General features: G+C 42.6%; 4 protein-coding genes across 6 annotated transcripts; 3 read left to right on the top strand and 1 right to left on the bottom strand.

Moving 5' to 3' along the window:
• Window positions 1-604: 604 nt before the first annotated feature.
• On the bottom strand, window positions 605-5,374 carry LOC124207727. 3 transcript variants are annotated; one of them, XM_046605326.1, is made up of 12 exons: window positions 4,959-5,374; window positions 4,813-4,899; window positions 4,581-4,730; window positions 4,387-4,515; window positions 2,852-4,324; window positions 2,713-2,754; window positions 2,542-2,616; window positions 2,253-2,466; window positions 2,035-2,189; window positions 1,772-1,973; window positions 1,441-1,692; window positions 605-1,361 (listed from the first exon to the last, which is right to left on the bottom strand). In XM_046605326.1, exons 5-12 carry the CDS (start codon window positions 2,972-2,974, stop codon window positions 889-891), a joined length of 1,536 nt encoding a protein of 511 aa, XP_046461282.1. In that variant the 5' UTR covers window positions 2,975-4,324; window positions 4,387-4,515; window positions 4,581-4,730; window positions 4,813-4,899; window positions 4,959-5,374; the 3' UTR covers window positions 605-888. The 3 variants fall into 3 exon arrangements, with proteins under 3 accessions (XP_046461282.1, XP_046461283.1, XP_046461284.1); XM_046605327.1 differs by having other exon boundaries at window positions 4,813-5,374; XM_046605328.1 differs by lacking the exons at window positions 605-1,361; window positions 1,441-1,692; window positions 1,772-1,973; ... (2 more) ...; window positions 2,542-2,616; window positions 2,713-2,754 and having other exon boundaries at window positions 3,573-4,324; window positions 4,959-5,347.
• Window positions 5,375-5,537: 163 nt separating this feature from the next.
• LOC124207726 (phosphoenolpyruvate carboxykinase, cytosolic [GTP]-like) lies at window positions 5,538-9,894 on the top strand. The gene is made up of 14 exons (XM_046605325.1): window positions 5,538-5,608; window positions 5,745-5,855; window positions 5,926-6,071; window positions 6,140-6,352; window positions 6,411-6,641; window positions 6,711-6,843; window positions 6,925-7,057; window positions 7,118-7,178; window positions 7,242-7,261; window positions 7,327-7,427; window positions 7,554-7,657; window positions 8,955-9,303; window positions 9,382-9,505; window positions 9,572-9,894. Exons 2-14 carry the CDS (start codon window positions 5,790-5,792, stop codon window positions 9,757-9,759), a joined length of 1,869 nt encoding a protein of 622 aa, XP_046461281.1. The 5' UTR covers window positions 5,538-5,608; window positions 5,745-5,789; the 3' UTR covers window positions 9,760-9,894.
• Window positions 9,895-9,922: 28 nt separating this feature from the next.
• Window positions 9,923-13,881, top strand: LOC124207719 (puromycin-sensitive aminopeptidase-like). The gene is made up of 10 exons (XM_046605311.1): window positions 9,923-10,342; window positions 10,475-10,716; window positions 10,781-10,931; window positions 10,996-11,293; window positions 11,359-11,507; window positions 11,576-11,845; window positions 11,919-12,579; window positions 12,645-12,997; window positions 13,056-13,289; window positions 13,357-13,881. Exons 1-10 carry the CDS (start codon window positions 9,923-9,925, stop codon window positions 13,480-13,482), a joined length of 2,904 nt encoding a protein of 967 aa, XP_046461267.1. The 3' UTR covers window positions 13,483-13,881.
• Window positions 13,882-13,962: 81 nt separating this feature from the next.
• On the top strand, window positions 13,963-17,289 carry LOC124207725. The gene is made up of 8 exons (XM_046605324.1): window positions 13,963-14,025; window positions 14,176-14,270; window positions 14,403-14,520; window positions 14,678-14,976; window positions 15,108-15,672; window positions 15,742-16,055; window positions 16,171-16,514; window positions 16,601-17,289. The coding sequence occupies exons 2-8, from the start codon at window positions 14,220-14,222 to the stop codon at window positions 16,794-16,796; spliced, it is 1,887 nt and encodes a 628-aa protein (XP_046461280.1). The 5' UTR covers window positions 13,963-14,025; window positions 14,176-14,219; the 3' UTR covers window positions 16,797-17,289.
• The last annotated feature ends 221 nt before the right edge of the window (window positions 17,290-17,510 follow it).

The following is a 17,510-nucleotide window of genomic DNA, read 5'->3' as shown; positions in this document are numbered from 1 at the left end:
AGTGAAAGAAACTGGGAAAAGTTGGTGAATCACATTCAAGAGCATGTAAGAAAGTTGGATTTGATGTCGCTGTTTGGGAAATATTTTCGTCGCACTCGAGTCAATTCTACGTTCGCAACCTCTACGCCAACACCGGACTCTTTGGGCCTTGCAAAGTGAGTTAAATGAAGCGTGATATTACGCACCAATTAAAAATGCCAATTATGTTATTCCTGATCGAGTGAAATATCAAGTTACTTAAACTGTTTATCCCTTTCTTTTGAACAGCGTGAACAGTATGAAGATACCAACAGGTTATTCCCTCTTGGCTTCCAAGAGAGTCCCAGGGTCTTGTTGTGGCGGTTCCCCTCTGTCCTCGTGTTAACCCGTGTGAGTGTGGGTCTATTCACGAAAAACTGTTCCCTATCGCGCCTGCTGGATTCAACTCTTCAGCGGATGGATGGAGCACTTGTAGATGCCTGGCTGTATTTCCCAGGCTTAAAGGTAGGAAAAATTTGTCTCTATTCTTCCTTTTGACTATTTGACTGCGTTAATTCGTGACATGCGGAGTACGATTATTGCTGAGCTAGGCGGTCAACTTTTCTCTTGCAGTTTTTGTTGACTCAGTCAGGATAAAAAAAAGATAACTTTTTTTTGTATATAACGACTGTAGATCAGGCCCAGTTTTGTTTTATACGGTTTTATACTTCACAACTTCGTCTGTGGGTATATTCTAGTACAAACAAACAACAAACTATTTCAATTTTTAACACTTCAAGCAAAGTGCAGCAAGGAAGTTTGATGGCCAATCGGGACCTGCCGCCACACCGGCACCTCCTCGTTAATTCAGGCTATTGTTATTAAGGACATTGTGGGCATTTATCTAATGTGTAGAATCCAGCTTGACATCTATAGAGACGGAAAATTGTCTTGTTCTAAAATCCATCCGGTGAAATGGGTAAAATGACGGCCATCATCATACAGATACACCCCTGCTGATTGGTAAGAAATCTGTACCCAAACTTGATCTCCCGCTTGCAAAGCAAGTGTCGACTGCAGAGATGGTGTGTGAGACGCAGATGTGTTGGCCTCCTCAACCTCTGTACTCCCGATGTTATTTCCGTTTAAATAAAGTGTGATACGAAAGTAGCGTGTAGTTGCAGAATTTGAAAAAAGGCCCTTTGCAATGAAAGAGAAAAAATATTTCCCCGTCACAGGAGCCGTAAATTTCCCCGAATGCAAATTCATGGCCCCTCCAGTGTTGAGTACTTCAACTTCAAACGGAATCGGAGTATTCGTTGAGTTGTAGGAAGAACTTCTCTGGACATAGAAATAGACTGGCGAGGATTTCACATCCGTAAATCCAATCCATTTCTGGAAATCTAAAATGAATTTAAATCGAGGCTAGGCGTTATAAGCTCGCGATATCCCAGCAGATTTGAAATTATCATTTTTTATTACCCGTGTCACCAGGAAGTTTGGCAAAGTCGCAGAAAACTGTTTCAACCTTTGTTGCTCCCATTACGGAATATAATCCGCTCAAGGTATGTCCACCTCTCCACAAGTCTTCGCAGGAACTGGGTATTCCAGTGATGGCCACCTGGCCGGAGCATTCGAATGGACCCAATGTGTGAACACCGGAAGAGCTTTCCAGTTGGGTGCGGCCGAAATTCAGGCTAGTGACGGGCAGAAGATTCTTATTAGAGATGATGCCTGCGTTTCATTTGAAAATAACAACAAAATTTATTGCGACTAAGAAAATAATTTCAATTGGAGTAATTATCTTATATACCGTTATCAGTTAACTGGACTGGGGCCGCAGAGTCGCAATTGCATTCCAACGAAGGGTCAACGCAATTCCGATCGATGCCGCACTGGCAGGTGTGAACGCTGTCGTTGCTGCCAGACCAAAAGTATTCCGGATTTCTGTTTTTGTCGTTCCACCAGGCATAGGAGATGCCATCAAATTGAAAAGGCGCAAAGTAGCAATCGTACTTCATTGAAAGACAATTAGTTATTAGCAGCGGTTTAATTGTTACTAAAACAAAAATTTACTTGAATGGATTGGTGACATTCGGCGGACAGTTCAGTCAATGCTGACATTTGTCTACTGGATGCGTTATAAGCTATGGCTCTGGAATAGCATCCAGGATCAGCGCAATGACCGACATTCATGGACGATTGACTGTCGTGGGGAATGGAAGTGGTTCCTGTAAAAGATAATTGCGAATTTGGATTTCCTTTTTGACTGGGGGTTTTTAAAGTATACTAACCTGAAATCATGTCACAGTAAACGTAGATGGGAGCATCACCAACGGCTTGCCCATCTGGATCGATCCAGTACATTCCTGAAGCCAGTGATGGATCAGCTAAACGAGCTTCTCTGCACGTCCGTGGCACGGCGCTCCGTCCAGAAGTCATACTAGTAGCTCTGTCGTTCTTTTCGGCCAATCGTTCTAGTCGAATAATTTTTTCAGTCAAAATTTCCTATACATTTCAAAAAATTTACATCAGTTTCAATTGCCTCCATTACCTTAAAGTTAGCAAGGATTGGATTTGTACCTGTTGCCGATCCTTGCGCTCCATCATCTCCTCCAGTCGAGTAACTTTTTCTTCCAAAACTTTCCTCATTTTAATCTGGAAGAAATTAATTGTAATTATGAAAGCAATTTAAATTTAGCGAGTGTACTAGTTGACCATAATGGAAAGAACACGGGATATAATATGCCTTACGTGTTGATGATCTTTCAGTTCTACATTCTCTTTGAGTTGAATCTAAAAGAAAACGTTAAGAAAAAACAACAAGTTTTTAATTTTGATTCACATTTTTTGGATTGCGAGAAGCGATGGCAGTTATGTAGCATTTACTTACAAAATTGTCGCTTAATTTCTGGAATTGTTCCTCCAAGGTGAAGGTCACGTCGGCCGAAGTGGTTGTCCCGGACGAAATCAGAACTAAACCTAGCGTGATTGCGATTGTGAACGTACGAACCATTTTGTAACGTGAGTAAGTAGCAAATGATGGCCGTTCGACATGGAGATGCCAACATATTTAAAAGGACGCGGAAAATAGGTTAAAACATCTAATCAAAATGCAAACATTGATAAGTAAATTTAATAAGATCATTTTCAAATTGCACAACCAGTGCATAAGATAACTGATATGTGTCTCAACCGAGGTGTCAATAAAATACTAAGCAAAGGTTGTAGCTACTTGGACGTGAACAAGTGAAAGCACAAATTGACACATGAAAAACGCAACGAAATGGATTAATCTGTCAATATCGTCAATAAACTTTATCGATTCTTTCCACTTTATCCTCGTTACAGATCTCAAAGTTGGCGCTCGGGGAAAACCGGGGAAAACCTCATTAGGCATATCGGAGAATTCGTTGAGCTGTAGAAATAATTTTTCTGGACATAGAAATAGACTGGCGAAGATTTCAAATCCGTAAATCCAATCAATTTTCCAGAATGAATTTAGATCAAGGCAAGCTCGATTTACCAGCTGAATTGAAATTATCAGAAATTTTGGCAAAGTCGCAGAAAGCTGTTATTAAAAAGTGTTGGAGACAAGAAATACTTGATGAGAATTTTGTGAAAGGTTTTTTGTATTTGTCTCATTGGTCATCAGATGTAAGACAGTTAGCAACAGTTACCGAATCGGATACAACGCTGGGGTTTGCGTTACTTAGGCAACAACAGACAAAAGCGATTTTATCAAAATGAGGAATGTAGTCTTCGTCGCGTGCTATTAACGATACTGGTGCTTCATCTCTTAAAATTCCGAAAGTTTTTCGCAATGTTCCAATTACTTTCACAGGAATTTTCTTATTTTTTAAAGTTGGCGTTGATTCAACTAAAGTTTCCTTTCTGGGCCGAACCATAAAGTTCAGGGATAGACAATCGTACATCACGTCAAGCCATTTCAATAAATACGAGGAAACTGCCTTTTGAGAAATGCGAAAGCGGTAAGCTAAGTCTTGTTCACGTAAATTGAGTCGCAACCTCATTAGAACTAGAAGGAATTGCTCTTCCGTTGGAAGTGATCGTTTTGTAAGGCAACTTGCATCTTGAATTCCAGGCAAAATTAATTTGTAAATGATTCCAAAAAGTTTCCATGACTTGAGTCCAGTGTAAAACTTTGTCATTCTATCATTATCTGTTAGTCTGTTGATAAATTTTTCTTTCCTGGCTAACTCTCTTAAAGAAGAAATTGTTTCGTTCAGCTTTGTAGACTCTTCCCTCATTGCTTGTAGTTCATCAACTGAATTTCTACGTAAGTTAATGTCTTGTGACTGAATGAGAGAAACTTGAGTCTGTGAATGCGACACCTCATCAGATTCTGCATAACAAAAACGAATAGCTTTACATTTATCCTAATCACCATTTAAATAAATGTAATACCTGTTTGAATTGTAGAATGAAACGTTTCACAATGTATCGTTATTTCTCTTAATGTGCGTTCTTCCGGATTAGTAATTCCAATTTTTTTCAAAAGATTAACAAGATTTTGGATTTCAAAAAGGCATTTCCCTATAAAAAGAACATGATTTAAAGTAAATAAGTAGGCCTAATAACAAAATAATGAGCATTATCACCTTTAGAGGTATCATTATGTTCCAAGTTGGAATCCACAGTAGTGTCAGCCATTGTAATGTCGTTACTTTGAAATGTGCCAGGCAACACATTATTATCATGCACTGTGCTGTCATTAACTGGTAATCTGTCTTCACAACTTGAATGTGCTTCTAAAAATTAATGCAGTAATATGAATGATGACTTTCTGAACTTAGCAGCAAAAGATGTACTTAATATGTCTGAAATCATTACCTTGTTCTTCCTGTTGATCTATTTTTGTTAAATTCATTGACGGAACCCAATCCACATCATTTTCAGAAAACATGTATGCTGGTTTGCCTACAGAATGTAATGTAATTAACTTACTCAGTAACTTTGAGTTTGTAAAGACTGTATACCTGAATGAAAATGTAAAGAACACACAGAGGGTGAACCATAGTACTTATTAATATTAGATCCAATAGCTGCCATCCAAGCTGCAATTCTTCTTTCAACTAACTCTATATCACTTTTACTTCTCAATTTTTTATCTTTTTTAGGGATTGAAAAAAAAGATGAACCTTTAGTCGACCTTCTTTGATATTTACCGCAAATAACACAAACTCTATTACTACCCATATTATTATTAATTATCAAGTTTTTACGGTGCGTCTTACAAAATGTGGTAGTAAACAAACAAAAGATTCAAGTGTAACAACCAAAACCGTCTGCTTCTTGTTGAACAAAGGATTGGCGGTACGCCATCCATCAAGCAAAATAAAAAATGTTTCTCCGTTCTGCTATCGGCTGCAGTGGTTTGCTGGTGCGCATCGGCGTAAACTGCGCACGACTTTTTGCTTGTCTGCTAATTTTGGGTTGGAATAACATCTATCTGTTTTTTTAAAAAAAGAAACTATTTCCTTCTATTCGTCTGGGTGCGTTAACCCTAAGGCTGCCAGATGTGTCCGCTACGGAAGAATAGAACATCAAAATATACCCAATCGCGTTGGTTGACTTGGTTCTACCAAGAACAAGTCGAATGAAATGGACAGCTGATTTCTACGAACAGGTATACTTGGATACGTTTCTTGTTCGACGTCGACTTGCTCCGGCTAACGTTTTCCGTCTTTCATCACTAGTGGCATTGACAAAGTTTGAGTAGCTTCGTATCGACCTACATCTCATTCAATTCAACATTTTCTTAGGTTTTCTCATTTATAACTATTGAGTAATCCTGAACGGCATCAGCAATGAAACTTGTCAGTTTCAAAGGAGTTCCGGTGGTTCGCGGGAATGTCGATTCTCTCCCGAGAAAGGTCAGTTCCATCAATCTCATTTTAATTGCTCAATTCAAATTGAATTAAATGTTCCTTTAAAATGATGAAGGTGTTGACTTTTCTCGAACACGACGTGGAGTTGTGCCAGCCGGCGTTCATCCACATCTGCGATGGATCCGACGAGGAAAATCGGCTCATGCTGGACATTTTGATCGCCGAGGGGATCGTCCAGCCGCTGCCTAAATACGAAAATTGGTACACATACGAAAATTTAACTTTTCTCAATTAATTTAACACGGAATGATTCCGGTTGGAATATTTAGTGTGTTGGCACACACCGATCCTCGGGATGTGGCCCGGGTGGAATCCAAGACGTTCATCTCCACGGAATCGCAGCGTGAGGCAGTCCCAGTCCCGAAACCGGGAGTCAAGGGACAACTGGGCAATTGGATGTCGCCGGAAGACCTGGACGTTGCCATTAAAAAGCGATTCCCCGGATGCATGAAAGGCCGGACGCTTTATCTATTGGCTTATTGGTAAATTGAATTGTAATTTTATCATTTTTTAAATTTCTTAAATTCGTTTGTTAATTAGTATGGGTCCTATGGGATCGCCGTTGTCCAAATTCGGCATCCAGGCGACCGATTCCGCTTACGTCGTCGCTTGCATGCGGATCATGACCCGTATGGGGATGCAGGTGCTGGATGCGATGGGCGACTCTGATTTCGTCCGTTGCCTTCACTCGGTTGGCTGCCCCTTACCCCTGAAGGAGCCACTGCGTCGTGACTGGCCCTGCAATCCCGAACTGACTCTCATAGCCCACAAGTTTGATTTAATTTATTTCAATTACGCCTATAAGAATTAAATGTTTTAATCATTAAACACAAATTTCAGGACGGCGACTAACGAAGTGATGTCGTTCGGGAGCGGATACGGAGGTAATTCCCTGCTGGGCAAGAAATGTTTCTCCCTCCGCATCGGATCGGCCATTGCCCGTCGTGAAGGCTGGCTGGCCGAGCACATGCTGGTAAGTTTGATAAGACGAGAATTATATCCTGGTCGTTAATTGACTTGTATTGATTTATCGACCGTGGTTTTTTATTTATAGATCGTGGGGGTAACCAATCCGGAAGGAGTTAAACGTTACCTAGTAGCCGCGTTTCCCAGCCAATGCGGGAAAACAAACTTGGCCATGTTGACGGCCTCCTTGCCGGGATACAAAGTCGAATGCGTCGGAGACGGTAATTAAAAGTTGTTATAAAATTAGATGGAAATAACAGTTGAAAGATTTAACTTGACAGATATCGCCTGGATGAGGTTCGACGAAAAGGGACAGCTCAGAGCCATCAATCCGGAAAATGGGTACATCATTATTTCTAAAAAATTAAATTAATTACATAGCAATTAATTCTGATTGATTTCCAGATTCTTTGGCGTTTGCCCAGGTTACAAGTGAAAACAGATTGTCAACCAACTGAGCTTTTTAAATTAAATGATGTTGTTATTTTAGGGACTAATAACAAGACGAATCCCATCGCCATGGAAACGATCCAGCGGAACACGATTTTCACAAACGTTGCCAAAACATCTGACGGCGGTGTGTTTTGGGAGGTAAAATCAAACTGGCTAAATTGACAAAGCAAGAGCGTAACGAACCGAAAGCTCTTGTTTGGCATGAACCGGAACAAATGATATGATGATGCCTTTTGGCTGTTTATTAAATTGTTTTCTACTCAGGGTTTAGAGGAGGACTTACCAAAAGGCGTTACCATCACATCTTGGCTAGGCGAGGAGAATTGGCAGCCGGGCTCTGAACGTCCAGCCGCTCATCCCAACTCCAGGTAAACAAAAGAAAGAATAAAAAACCACAGGGAGGATAGAAAAAGAGGCTCTTAATGATCATTTTATCCCCCCTTAACAAAATACAAATAATCCCATCTCTTGGCTGTCGACCCAAAAAAAGATTGACGATCTTTTGTGCTTCTGAAATCTAAAAATAGTTGGGAGAAACAAAAGAGTTTACCACCTGGGGAGCTGAGTGTCAATTACGGCCCAGATTAAGCCCCCCCCCCGAAACACGTCTAATTCTTTTTACAAGTCGATTTTTCTATTTTATATCTTTTAACAAGCGATCTCCCACTCAACCGGACCGAAATGGTGGGGGTACTTTTCGGATCGTAATCCGGAAAAGAACTTTACAAATCCGGACTAGGTCTAATCTGTTCAGAATCGCAAGGCGATTCCAACGGAATTAAGTCCGGATTTTTATCTTTTCCCGTTCACGAGATAATCACGGTTGAAAATCGTGAAATATCACGAAAACCCAAAGTCTCCACGTCCGACTACATCGCTTTAAGCCGTATATTCGGCTTGTAAAAAAAAACTAATTGATACAAAATGTAGCCCTTTCATCCCTCTTTCAGAATCCAAAAGGATTTTTTATAATTCTTTGAGATGTTTGAGATATCACGATTTTCGTGATACCCCCATTTCGACACATTTTTCAGGCATTTCATTCGGCGTTGCCGATTGCCGTATATGTGCTTTTCGCCCCCTTTCCTGTCCACTCCTTCGCTTTTCCCCTGTTTCCTATGTATCAAGGCCTTGTATATCGATACAGATGGGACTTGATACATAGGAAACAATGGAAAAAGCGAAGGAGTGGGGGCGAAGTCACATATACGGCAATCGGCAACGCCGAATAAAATGCTTGGAAAATGTGTCGAAATGGGGGTATCACGAAAATCGTGATATCTCAAACATCTCAAAGAATTATAAAAAATCCTTTTGGATTCTGAAAGAGGGATGAAAGGGCTACATTTTGTATCAATTAGTTTTTTTTTACAAGCCGAATATACGGCTTAAAGCGATGTAGTCGGACGTGGAGACTTTGGGTTTTCGTGATATTTCACGATTTTCAACCGTGATTATCTCGTGAACGGGAAAAGATAAAAATCCGGACTTAATTCCGTTGGAATCGCCTTGCGATTCTGAACAGATTAGACCTAGTCCGGATTTGTAAAGTTCTTTTCCGGATTACGATCCGAAAAGTACCCCCACCATTTCGGTCCGGTTGAGTGGGAGATCGCTTGTTAATACTATCAGAGTTAAGTTATTAAGCCCTCGAGTTGTTGTTAGATTTTGTGTTCCGGCTTGCCAATGCCCGACGATCGATCCGAACTGGGAAGATCCCGCCGGAGTACCGATCGATGCCATCATTTTCGGCGGCCGCCGTCCGGTTGGCGTCCCGTTGGTTTACGAATCTCTCAACTGGCAGCACGGCGTGTTCGTCGGTGCCACTGTCAGCTCGGAGGCCACAACGGCGGCTGAATATTCCGGCCATGAAGTCATGCACGATCCTTTTTCATCCCGGCCGTTTCTCAGCTACAACGCCGGCAACTACATTGGACACTGGCTGGAAATGGAGAAACCCGGATGCAAAATGCCCAAAATCTTCCACGTCAATTGGTTCCGTCGTGATTCAAAAGTAAATTTTGAAAGAGGCCATTAAAGATGATCAATTGGAAATTGTTTGGGAAATTGGAGATATAAATTCCGATTTTAGGGCAAGTTTTTATGGCCCGGATTCGGTGATAACATCCGAGTTCTCGATTGGATTCTACGCCGCTGCTCGGATGAGAAAGAAGATATCGCACAGATGAGCCCCGTTGGATTCATCCCGAAAAAAGGTATACACACCCACTCAAGTTGAAAATCTCATCTGAAAATTATTTTGGGCGTCTTTTGTAATTTAGGATCGATCAATATGGAGGGATTGGAGAATCCGGTCGACTGGAATGAACTCTTTGATTTACCCAAAGACTTTTGGATGACTGAGGTAGACAACATTGAAAAGTATTTGACGGATCAAATAAACGAAGATTTGCCACCCGAAATGCTGAAGGAAATTCAAGATCTTCGCCAGCGCTTTAGTCAATACTAGATTTTTCTTTCAAGTTTTGCCGGCATTCAAACTAGGAATAGGCTAAACAGCATCTTTGATGTCTCAGCTGACCGGCTAAAAATTTTCGAATTTTCCACTTTATTGTCTGTAATACAAAATCTGTTTTTGAAATCATTTTGTCTTTATGTAACGGCGAGATAGAATGAGTCTACTGTTTTATTTGTCGAAAGCGTCACGGTTGGGTTTAAGTCGAAATAGAATTTTAGCCTCAGGGGAATTATTACAAAGGTTCCCTTCCTTTATGAGCTTTATCTCTTCGTCGTCGTCGGCCAAGTCAAATCAGCTGCTGGCCGTTTTTCCCATTGGACTAACCTATCGTTCTTGTCAGCTTGTCAGCGAGAGGTTCTCAGCCAGCCGTGAATTTGTGACAGGTAGATCAGCAGAAAATAGAGAGACGAGAGAAATCGAGCAACAAGGACAAGAAGAGCTAAATAGTAAAATGCTACCTGTCAAAGCTTTTGAACGTTTGCCCAAGAGCGTTGTACCCGTCCACTACGAAATCACCATCAAGCCAGATTTGGTTAAACTAGTCTTCGAGGGACATGAAAGTGTCACGTTGAAAGTACGTGCATTCTTAATTTGATAGTCTTGCATAACATTTTGACTATTAACAGTTGCCAGTGCATCATGTGCTCAGCGATTCCACAGCATGCTTGGAATGCACTTTTTAAGTATTTGCTCTCATTTGAAACAGGTAGTTGAGCCTGTGGACCAGATTATCTTGAACTCTCTGGAATTGGAGCTTGACAATGTCAAACTGGCTGACGAGGCTGGGCAGGAAACCACCATCAGCCAAGTGGTTCTTGATGTTGAAAACGAAAAGGCGATATTCAAACTCTCTTCTGTTCTCCAACCTGGACAGTATCACTTGAAATTGGAGTTCAAAGGTGTCATCATTGACAAACTCAAGGGTTTCTACTGCAGCAAATACCTCAGGTGAGTTCTTGTGCCGTTTACATGTTTAAACGTTTAAACTAATCTTGTTATTACTCACCTGCAGTGCTGATGGAGAAGAACGGTACAGTGGTATCACTCAATTCGAGCCCACAGATGCCAGACGTGCTTTCCCCTGCTGGGATGAACCAGCTGTCAAAGCAACTTTTGACATTACCTTGGTGGTGCCCAAAGATCGTGTGGCCTTATGTAACATGGTATGAAAACTTGAAATAACTAAACAAATTGTCTCAACTATAATTGCCACTGATGTCTACACAGCCAGTGGTGTCAGAATTGCCTTACGAAGCCGATCCTAACCTGCGAGTCGTCAAGTTCGATCGCACACCCATCATGTCGACTTACTTAGTTGCCTACGTCGTTGGCGAATTCGACTATGTCGAAGAACGCTCAACTGACGGTGTTCTGGTTCGCTGTTACACTCCGGTTGGCAAGAAGGAGCAAGGTCGTTTCGGTCTCTACGTCGCCGCAAAAGTCTTGCCCTACTACAAAGAATATTTTGGGGTTGAATATCCTTTGCCCAAAATGGATCTCGTAGCAGTAGCCGATTTTGCCGCTGGTAATTTGATTCATTTTTACAATATTGTGTCATTCTTTAGCTCATTTTTACAATGTTTCCATTAGGCGCCATGGAGAATTGGGGTCTCGTGACCTACCGAGAGACTTGCCTTTTGGTGGACGATCAAAATACGTCTACACAGAGACGCCAATGGGTAGCCATCGTCGTTGGTCACGAACTTGCCCATCAATGGTTCGGCAACCTTGTCACGATGGTATGAAATTTGTTTTAAAGAATCTTGTTTACTTGGATTTTTAACTCTTATTTTATTAATCTTGACAGGAATGGTGGACTCATTTGTGGTTGAACGAAGGTTATGCTACGTTCGTGGAATCCCTTTGCGTCGATCACTTGTTCCCCGAGTTCAAAATCTGGACGCAATTCGTCACAGACACTTCGACACCGGCCCTCGACCTCGACAGTTTGAAGAATTCGCATCCCATCGAAGTGCCCATCGGCCATCCGGATGAAATTGACGAGATTTTCGACGACATTTCCTACCACAAGGGAGCGGCCATCATCCGCATGTTGCACAACTACATTGGAGATGACGTGAGTAGCTCATTATCGTCTTTGTAATCAGTGTGATCGATGATTTAATTGGGATGGGCATTCATTCGTGCAGGATTTCCGGCGTGGGATGAAGTTGTATCTGACCCGTCACAAGTACGGCAACACTTTCACCGAGGATCTGTGGGCTGCGCTGAGCGAGGCCAGCAAAAAGCCTGTGGGGACCATCATGTCCGGCTGGACGAAGCAAATGGGCTTCCCAGTGATTCGAGTGTCAGCCCGTCAGGATGGCGATAAGCGAATCTTGCAGTTGAGTCAGCAGCGATTCTTGGCTGACGGCACCAAGGACGAGAACAATACCATGTGGATGGTACCGATCGAAATCGCCACCTCACGCTCGCCCACCACGCCTAGCATGTCGTTCGTCTTGGAAGGAGAGAAATCAGAGATTGTTTTGAACGATATCCGACCTGACGAATGGTTCAAAATGAATCCCGGCCAGGTTGGCTTCTACCGTACCTGCTATGAGCCTGAATTACTCAAACACTTGGTCTCGGCCATCGACCAACAAACTCTCCCGCCGCTGGATCGCCTGGGTCTCTTGGACGACCTGTTCGCTTTGGTCCAGGCCGGCCATTCTTCCACAGTCGAAGCCTTGACGCTGCTGGAAGCTTTCGCCAACGAAGATCAGTACACGGTGTGGAATCGCGTCTGCAGCGCCTTGAGCAAGTTGTCTCATCTGCTGGCCTACACGGACCACCACGAATTGTTGAAAAGTATAAAGAGAACAAAGATTGTAACATTATGTCGTTATTGGTCTGATTTTGATGTGGTTTTTTAGGTTTTGGACGCAAATTGTTGGGCGGGATGACCCGTAAACTTGGCTGGGAATCAAAACCAGACGAGGAGCATTTGACAAAGCTCTTGCGCAGTTTGCTTTTGGGTCGGATGGCCATGTTTGACGATCCGGAAGTGATCGCCGAGGCCGAGCGCCGCTTCCTACTGCACATCAAGGGGGAGGAACAAGTCCCAGCCGATTTCCGTTCGACCGTCTACAAAGCCGTTTTACGGACGGGCAGCCGATCCAAGTATGACGATCTATTGCGAATTTATCGCGAGGCAACTCTGCATGAAGAGAAGGATCGCATCGCCAGCGCTTTGGGTACAATCAAGAACGAAGAAATCCTGAAAGAGGTTTGTCCTTTTTGTTCCAGTAAAGGAAAATTCCCATTTGACGTTTGATTTCATTTAGGTACTGGCCTTTGCCATGTCGAATGAGGTCAGGTCACAAGACACGGTATTTGTCATCTCGTCTGTGGCGTCCAGCAAACTTGGCCGCGATTTGGCCTGGAACTACTTCAAGGATAACTGGGATCTCTTCAACGAGCGCTTCAAAGGCGCATTCCTTTTGGTACGGCTGGTGAAATCTTTGACGGAGAATTTCGCTTCCGAAGAGAAAGCTGTTGAAATTGAAAACTTTTTCAAGGTTTGAGTGAATTTAAATTTTTGGAAAAAAAAAGAAACAAGTGTGCTGACTCTTGTTATTTTTGTAGGAGCACCATTGCGCCGGAACGGAACGCACCGTCCAGCAGAGCGTTGAATCCGTACGGTTGAACGCCGCTTGGCTCGCCCGCGATGCCGAGTCTGTTGGCCGTTACCTGACGAGCAAATCCCAATAGATATTGAAAGACAAAATTTATAGAAAAATCCTGTTAATTCCGGTGCTTTCTTTTCCTTTCTAGCCCCCCCCCCCTCACCCGTGCTGCTGTATCGCTGGAACAAACAAACAAAAAAAGAGAATTGCAACCAGTCAACCCGTTGATTATTGATCCTCTCGTTTCTTTTTTTCTCCTTTTCTTTCCATCCCTCAAATTGGTTTCAGTTATTTTTGTTTGTTGTTGTCATTGAATTTGTTTTTTTGGAGAAATATTTTTCCTTCACCAACGGAGACGCTCAGATTTAATTCGGTTCAACTCCACCCCTCATCAAAGTGAAAGAAAAACAAACAAAAAACAACAAAAAAAAAACAACAAATGTTCGAAAATACAATTTCGTTTTTTCGTCTTTTAAAAAAGTCATTTCAATTTTATTGTTGCGTAAATTATTATTTTTTTTTTAAATTTTTTTAATATGAATAACTTTGAAATTCTTTTCCCCCTTTCCAGCTGCTTTAAACAGGTTTTTAAAAAAATTCCCGCCCGCGGAAAGGCCCAGCTGCTCGGGTGAGTCACTCAATATTATCTCTTGAGATCCTGTTATGCCGATAACGTCCTTAAAGATAAGAATGTCAAATATTTTTCCTTTTCGTTTAAAAAGTTCTTTTCCATTTGTTTGTTTGCTATTTTTGCTTGACCGTTTGATGTCGCATTCAGGTGGACTTTTGATCATTTCTCTTCGGTTGTCACGACCGAGTAGAATGCGTAACGAATTCTGGCTCTCCCTGTGGCTGGCACTGCTAATAGGACAGGTATGAAATGTTTGACATGTTTTTTCTTTGTGCTTTGTTTGAGAGAGTGTATATGAATATTTGTCATATCTCGCCAAACTATCGACAACTTTTACTTTCTTATTTGTGTCAATTGACCAAACTACAATCAAGGCATCTACTTCAACAGCACAAACTTATTCTCCCAGTCGTTCCAGTGAAACAGGAGGACATGAGCGACTAGCCAAGAGAAAGTTGTCCACCCAACAACACCACCACCAACCGACATCAGGTTTTTATTTTTATTCTTGTTTTTCCTTTTCTTTTGAGAAAGAGCCCCGATTTTTGGGCTTTTGCCAGATTGTTTTTGGGGTTGACATTGGACCTCTTATCTTATTAACTACTATCCCTTTTTCTGTGACATTTATGTGTGCTGTTGCTGTGTGCAGTCGATTACGATCCTAAGAGACGGACTGCGCTCCTGGACATCAATCTCGAGCGGACTGTTTTAGGCTCCAACTTCACCAGGGCTGGCTGGCGCCGTCGATCTGTCAACAATTTCAAAGTTGAAGTCTTGAGATGGCCGGGCGATGGTGGCGACTGCCCGGCTGCACGAGTCACTTGCTACAGTCATCCGCTGACGGTAGAAGCCGCCACTGTCGTCCAGTCACGCCGAATTTGCTGGACACGGTTTCTCGACTCGACTGCTGGAAACGTCAAATGCGACCAAGACGTTCCAGTTGACTGGGTAAACGAAACAAATCTGATAAAAAAACATATTTTTCTTTCTCTTTAACCAAAACAAAACCCCAAAACAAATGAGGTCATAAGATGAGAGTTGTGCGCGTCTAAAGTAACTTGATGATGACACACACACAGAAGCGGGCGTCAGTGTTGCTGGAACATATCTATACCGGATGTTACTGCTTTCGCTTGGCGTTTTACCACGACGACTCGATTCGCATCGCCCATCAACTGCTGGAGCGGCCGATTTATTTGCGGACCGACGTCACGGAATACGACGTCTTCAAGTGGAACTTGAGCCTGGATTTATCGGCCAGCGGCCAACCGGGCGACCTGAGTCTGTTTATCAAACTGGACGCCGATGCGGACGCCGCTGGATTTCTCTCCTATCACGTCGAACTCTTTCGACACGACGACATTGACGCTGACTTGATGGTCTGTCACGAAACGGACGACCCCATCAATAACCGACACTTGACCGTCACGTTCGAGGATGAAGAAGAAGAAGAAGATGACGACGATGAGCCCTCGTCCATCATCGATTATCTCTGGCAGGAGGAATGGAGCGTGATTACGTTCGCCAACTTATCCGCCGGCTATTATTGCGTCGTGGTGGTCCCCGACGACGATCGATGTCATCCGCCGTTGATTGACCCGGAAAAGACGTGCACTCGTTACAGCAACATAGTCCAACTCTCCCGTAATGAATTCAATCACTTTGTCCTGTAATCATGAATTATGAATGATGGCTTGCGTGATTCATTTATAGGAAATCCCGGCATGGTGCTGACGTATCGCTCCGGCTTTTCCACAACGCTGGCCTACTGGGTGACGGGCTCTGTCGTTATTCTGCTGGCCTTATCCGTCGTTATTTATTTGCTGTTAAGACGGAAAATGTTTCCGAGACTATCGCTCGACGATTTCAACAGCACTGCTGAATCCGGTCTCTTGAGAGAGAATCCATCGTCGTCAACAGGAGTGATCCCCATTCTATTCCTGTACAGCAGCCGATCGATGAGCCGATTAGCTCGTCACGTTTCTCATTTGAAGGAAGCCATCCGGAATTACGTGCCCAACAGTCTGGTATGTATGTATAGAGTAGAAATAAAAAAATACATTTCTAATCTAATCGATTGACAGCCGCGGGGATTTGTTAACAATCAAACGTCCTTGACATGTTTTTTCCTTCTCCAAAAAGATTCTAGATGATGCAGACGATGAAGATTTGGCAATCGTCGAGGGAGTTGAGTGGTTCTCTAATCACCTCCAAGTGGCTGCTGGTCTATCCAGCAGTAGCAGCAACAATATCCGAGTCGTGATCTTCTTGTGTCCGGAGATGTTGCGTTGTCAGGAAAGGTTTCTCAGAAGTAGAAGAATAACGACGACTACTACTACTACAAACAGGCTACTAGGAGATAATTGCCATCGAGACGGCCAAATGGATCAGGACGATGATTTGGATCCTGTTTGCTGTTACCGGCTCAATCAGCTCCTCCATCACATTGATGGCAGCAATGTCTATCGGCAAGTTTTTGCCGTTCGGTAAGCTTTATTTAAAAGAAGAAATGAAAGAAAATAAAAAAAGAGGAAATCAAGTTTCTCCATTTTGGCTTTTGCTTCGTTTGCAGATTTGACGACGACGACGACGACCTCGATATTCCAGGAGCAGGAAACCAGAGCGGTTCTTTTTGTTTGCTGACTCCCTATCGATCGTATCATTGGCCTGGCGACCAGACTGCGTTACTGGCGGAACTCGGACGACAAGGATATTCAAATGGCCATCGTCAAGATGATGACGTTTGTCAATCTCCCTCGACAAAATGATCTCTCTCTCCTCTTCCCTTTTAAATCCCCTCCTCCTCGTCATCCAATTTTATTAAAAGAAAATCAAATCGATGATTTTTTCCCACCTCCCCTGAAACCCGAGTGGCGACGTCACCCGATCTCGTCAAAAAGGAAATTCATTCGCCAATTTCAGATTCACATTTTTATTTTCCTAGTCATAATATCTCAGCTAGACAGTCAAATAGGTCACGTTGCTGATACCCAACCAACACCCGAGTCGTTTTTATTTTTGCAAAACAAGAATTGTTTGGCAAACGTTAACACTTTTCTTTTTTCCGCAAAGTGTGTCGAGATTATAATAGCAGGGGAAAAAAGAGACAAGTGTTTTTTATTGTGTAGTGTTGGGCTTTTGTTTTTCAAGTGGTTTTTCACTCATCCGTAGTGTCCGTTGTTGTGTGTTCAAGTTTTTTCGTTCCCTTTTTATATTTTTTTCGAAAAAAATGGCGTCCTTGAATACAAGGAGCAACTACTACTCCACTCGAATAACAAACACGCACGAGAGATCTCGGCGTTGACGATGTTATCACGCTGGCAACCAACACATTTCAGCCCGTCGTGCATATGGTCCTGTAGCTAAACATGTGCGTTTTATTTTCTACCTCAAAACTTTCGCCTGAGAGAGAAATTTAAAAAAAGAAAAAATTGTTGGTAGTTTTTATTCCAACCGCTAGATGTCTAGCGAGTAGGCGGAGC

The sequence above is a fragment of the Daphnia pulex genome, chromosome 11, assembly GCF_021134715.1.
Source record: "Daphnia pulex isolate KAP4 chromosome 11, ASM2113471v1".
NCBI classification, from domain to species: domain Eukaryota; kingdom Metazoa; phylum Arthropoda; class Branchiopoda; order Diplostraca; family Daphniidae; genus Daphnia; species Daphnia pulex.
The sequence above is the reverse complement of the archived record's forward strand: the minus strand, read 5'-3'. Positions and strand labels throughout refer to the sequence as shown.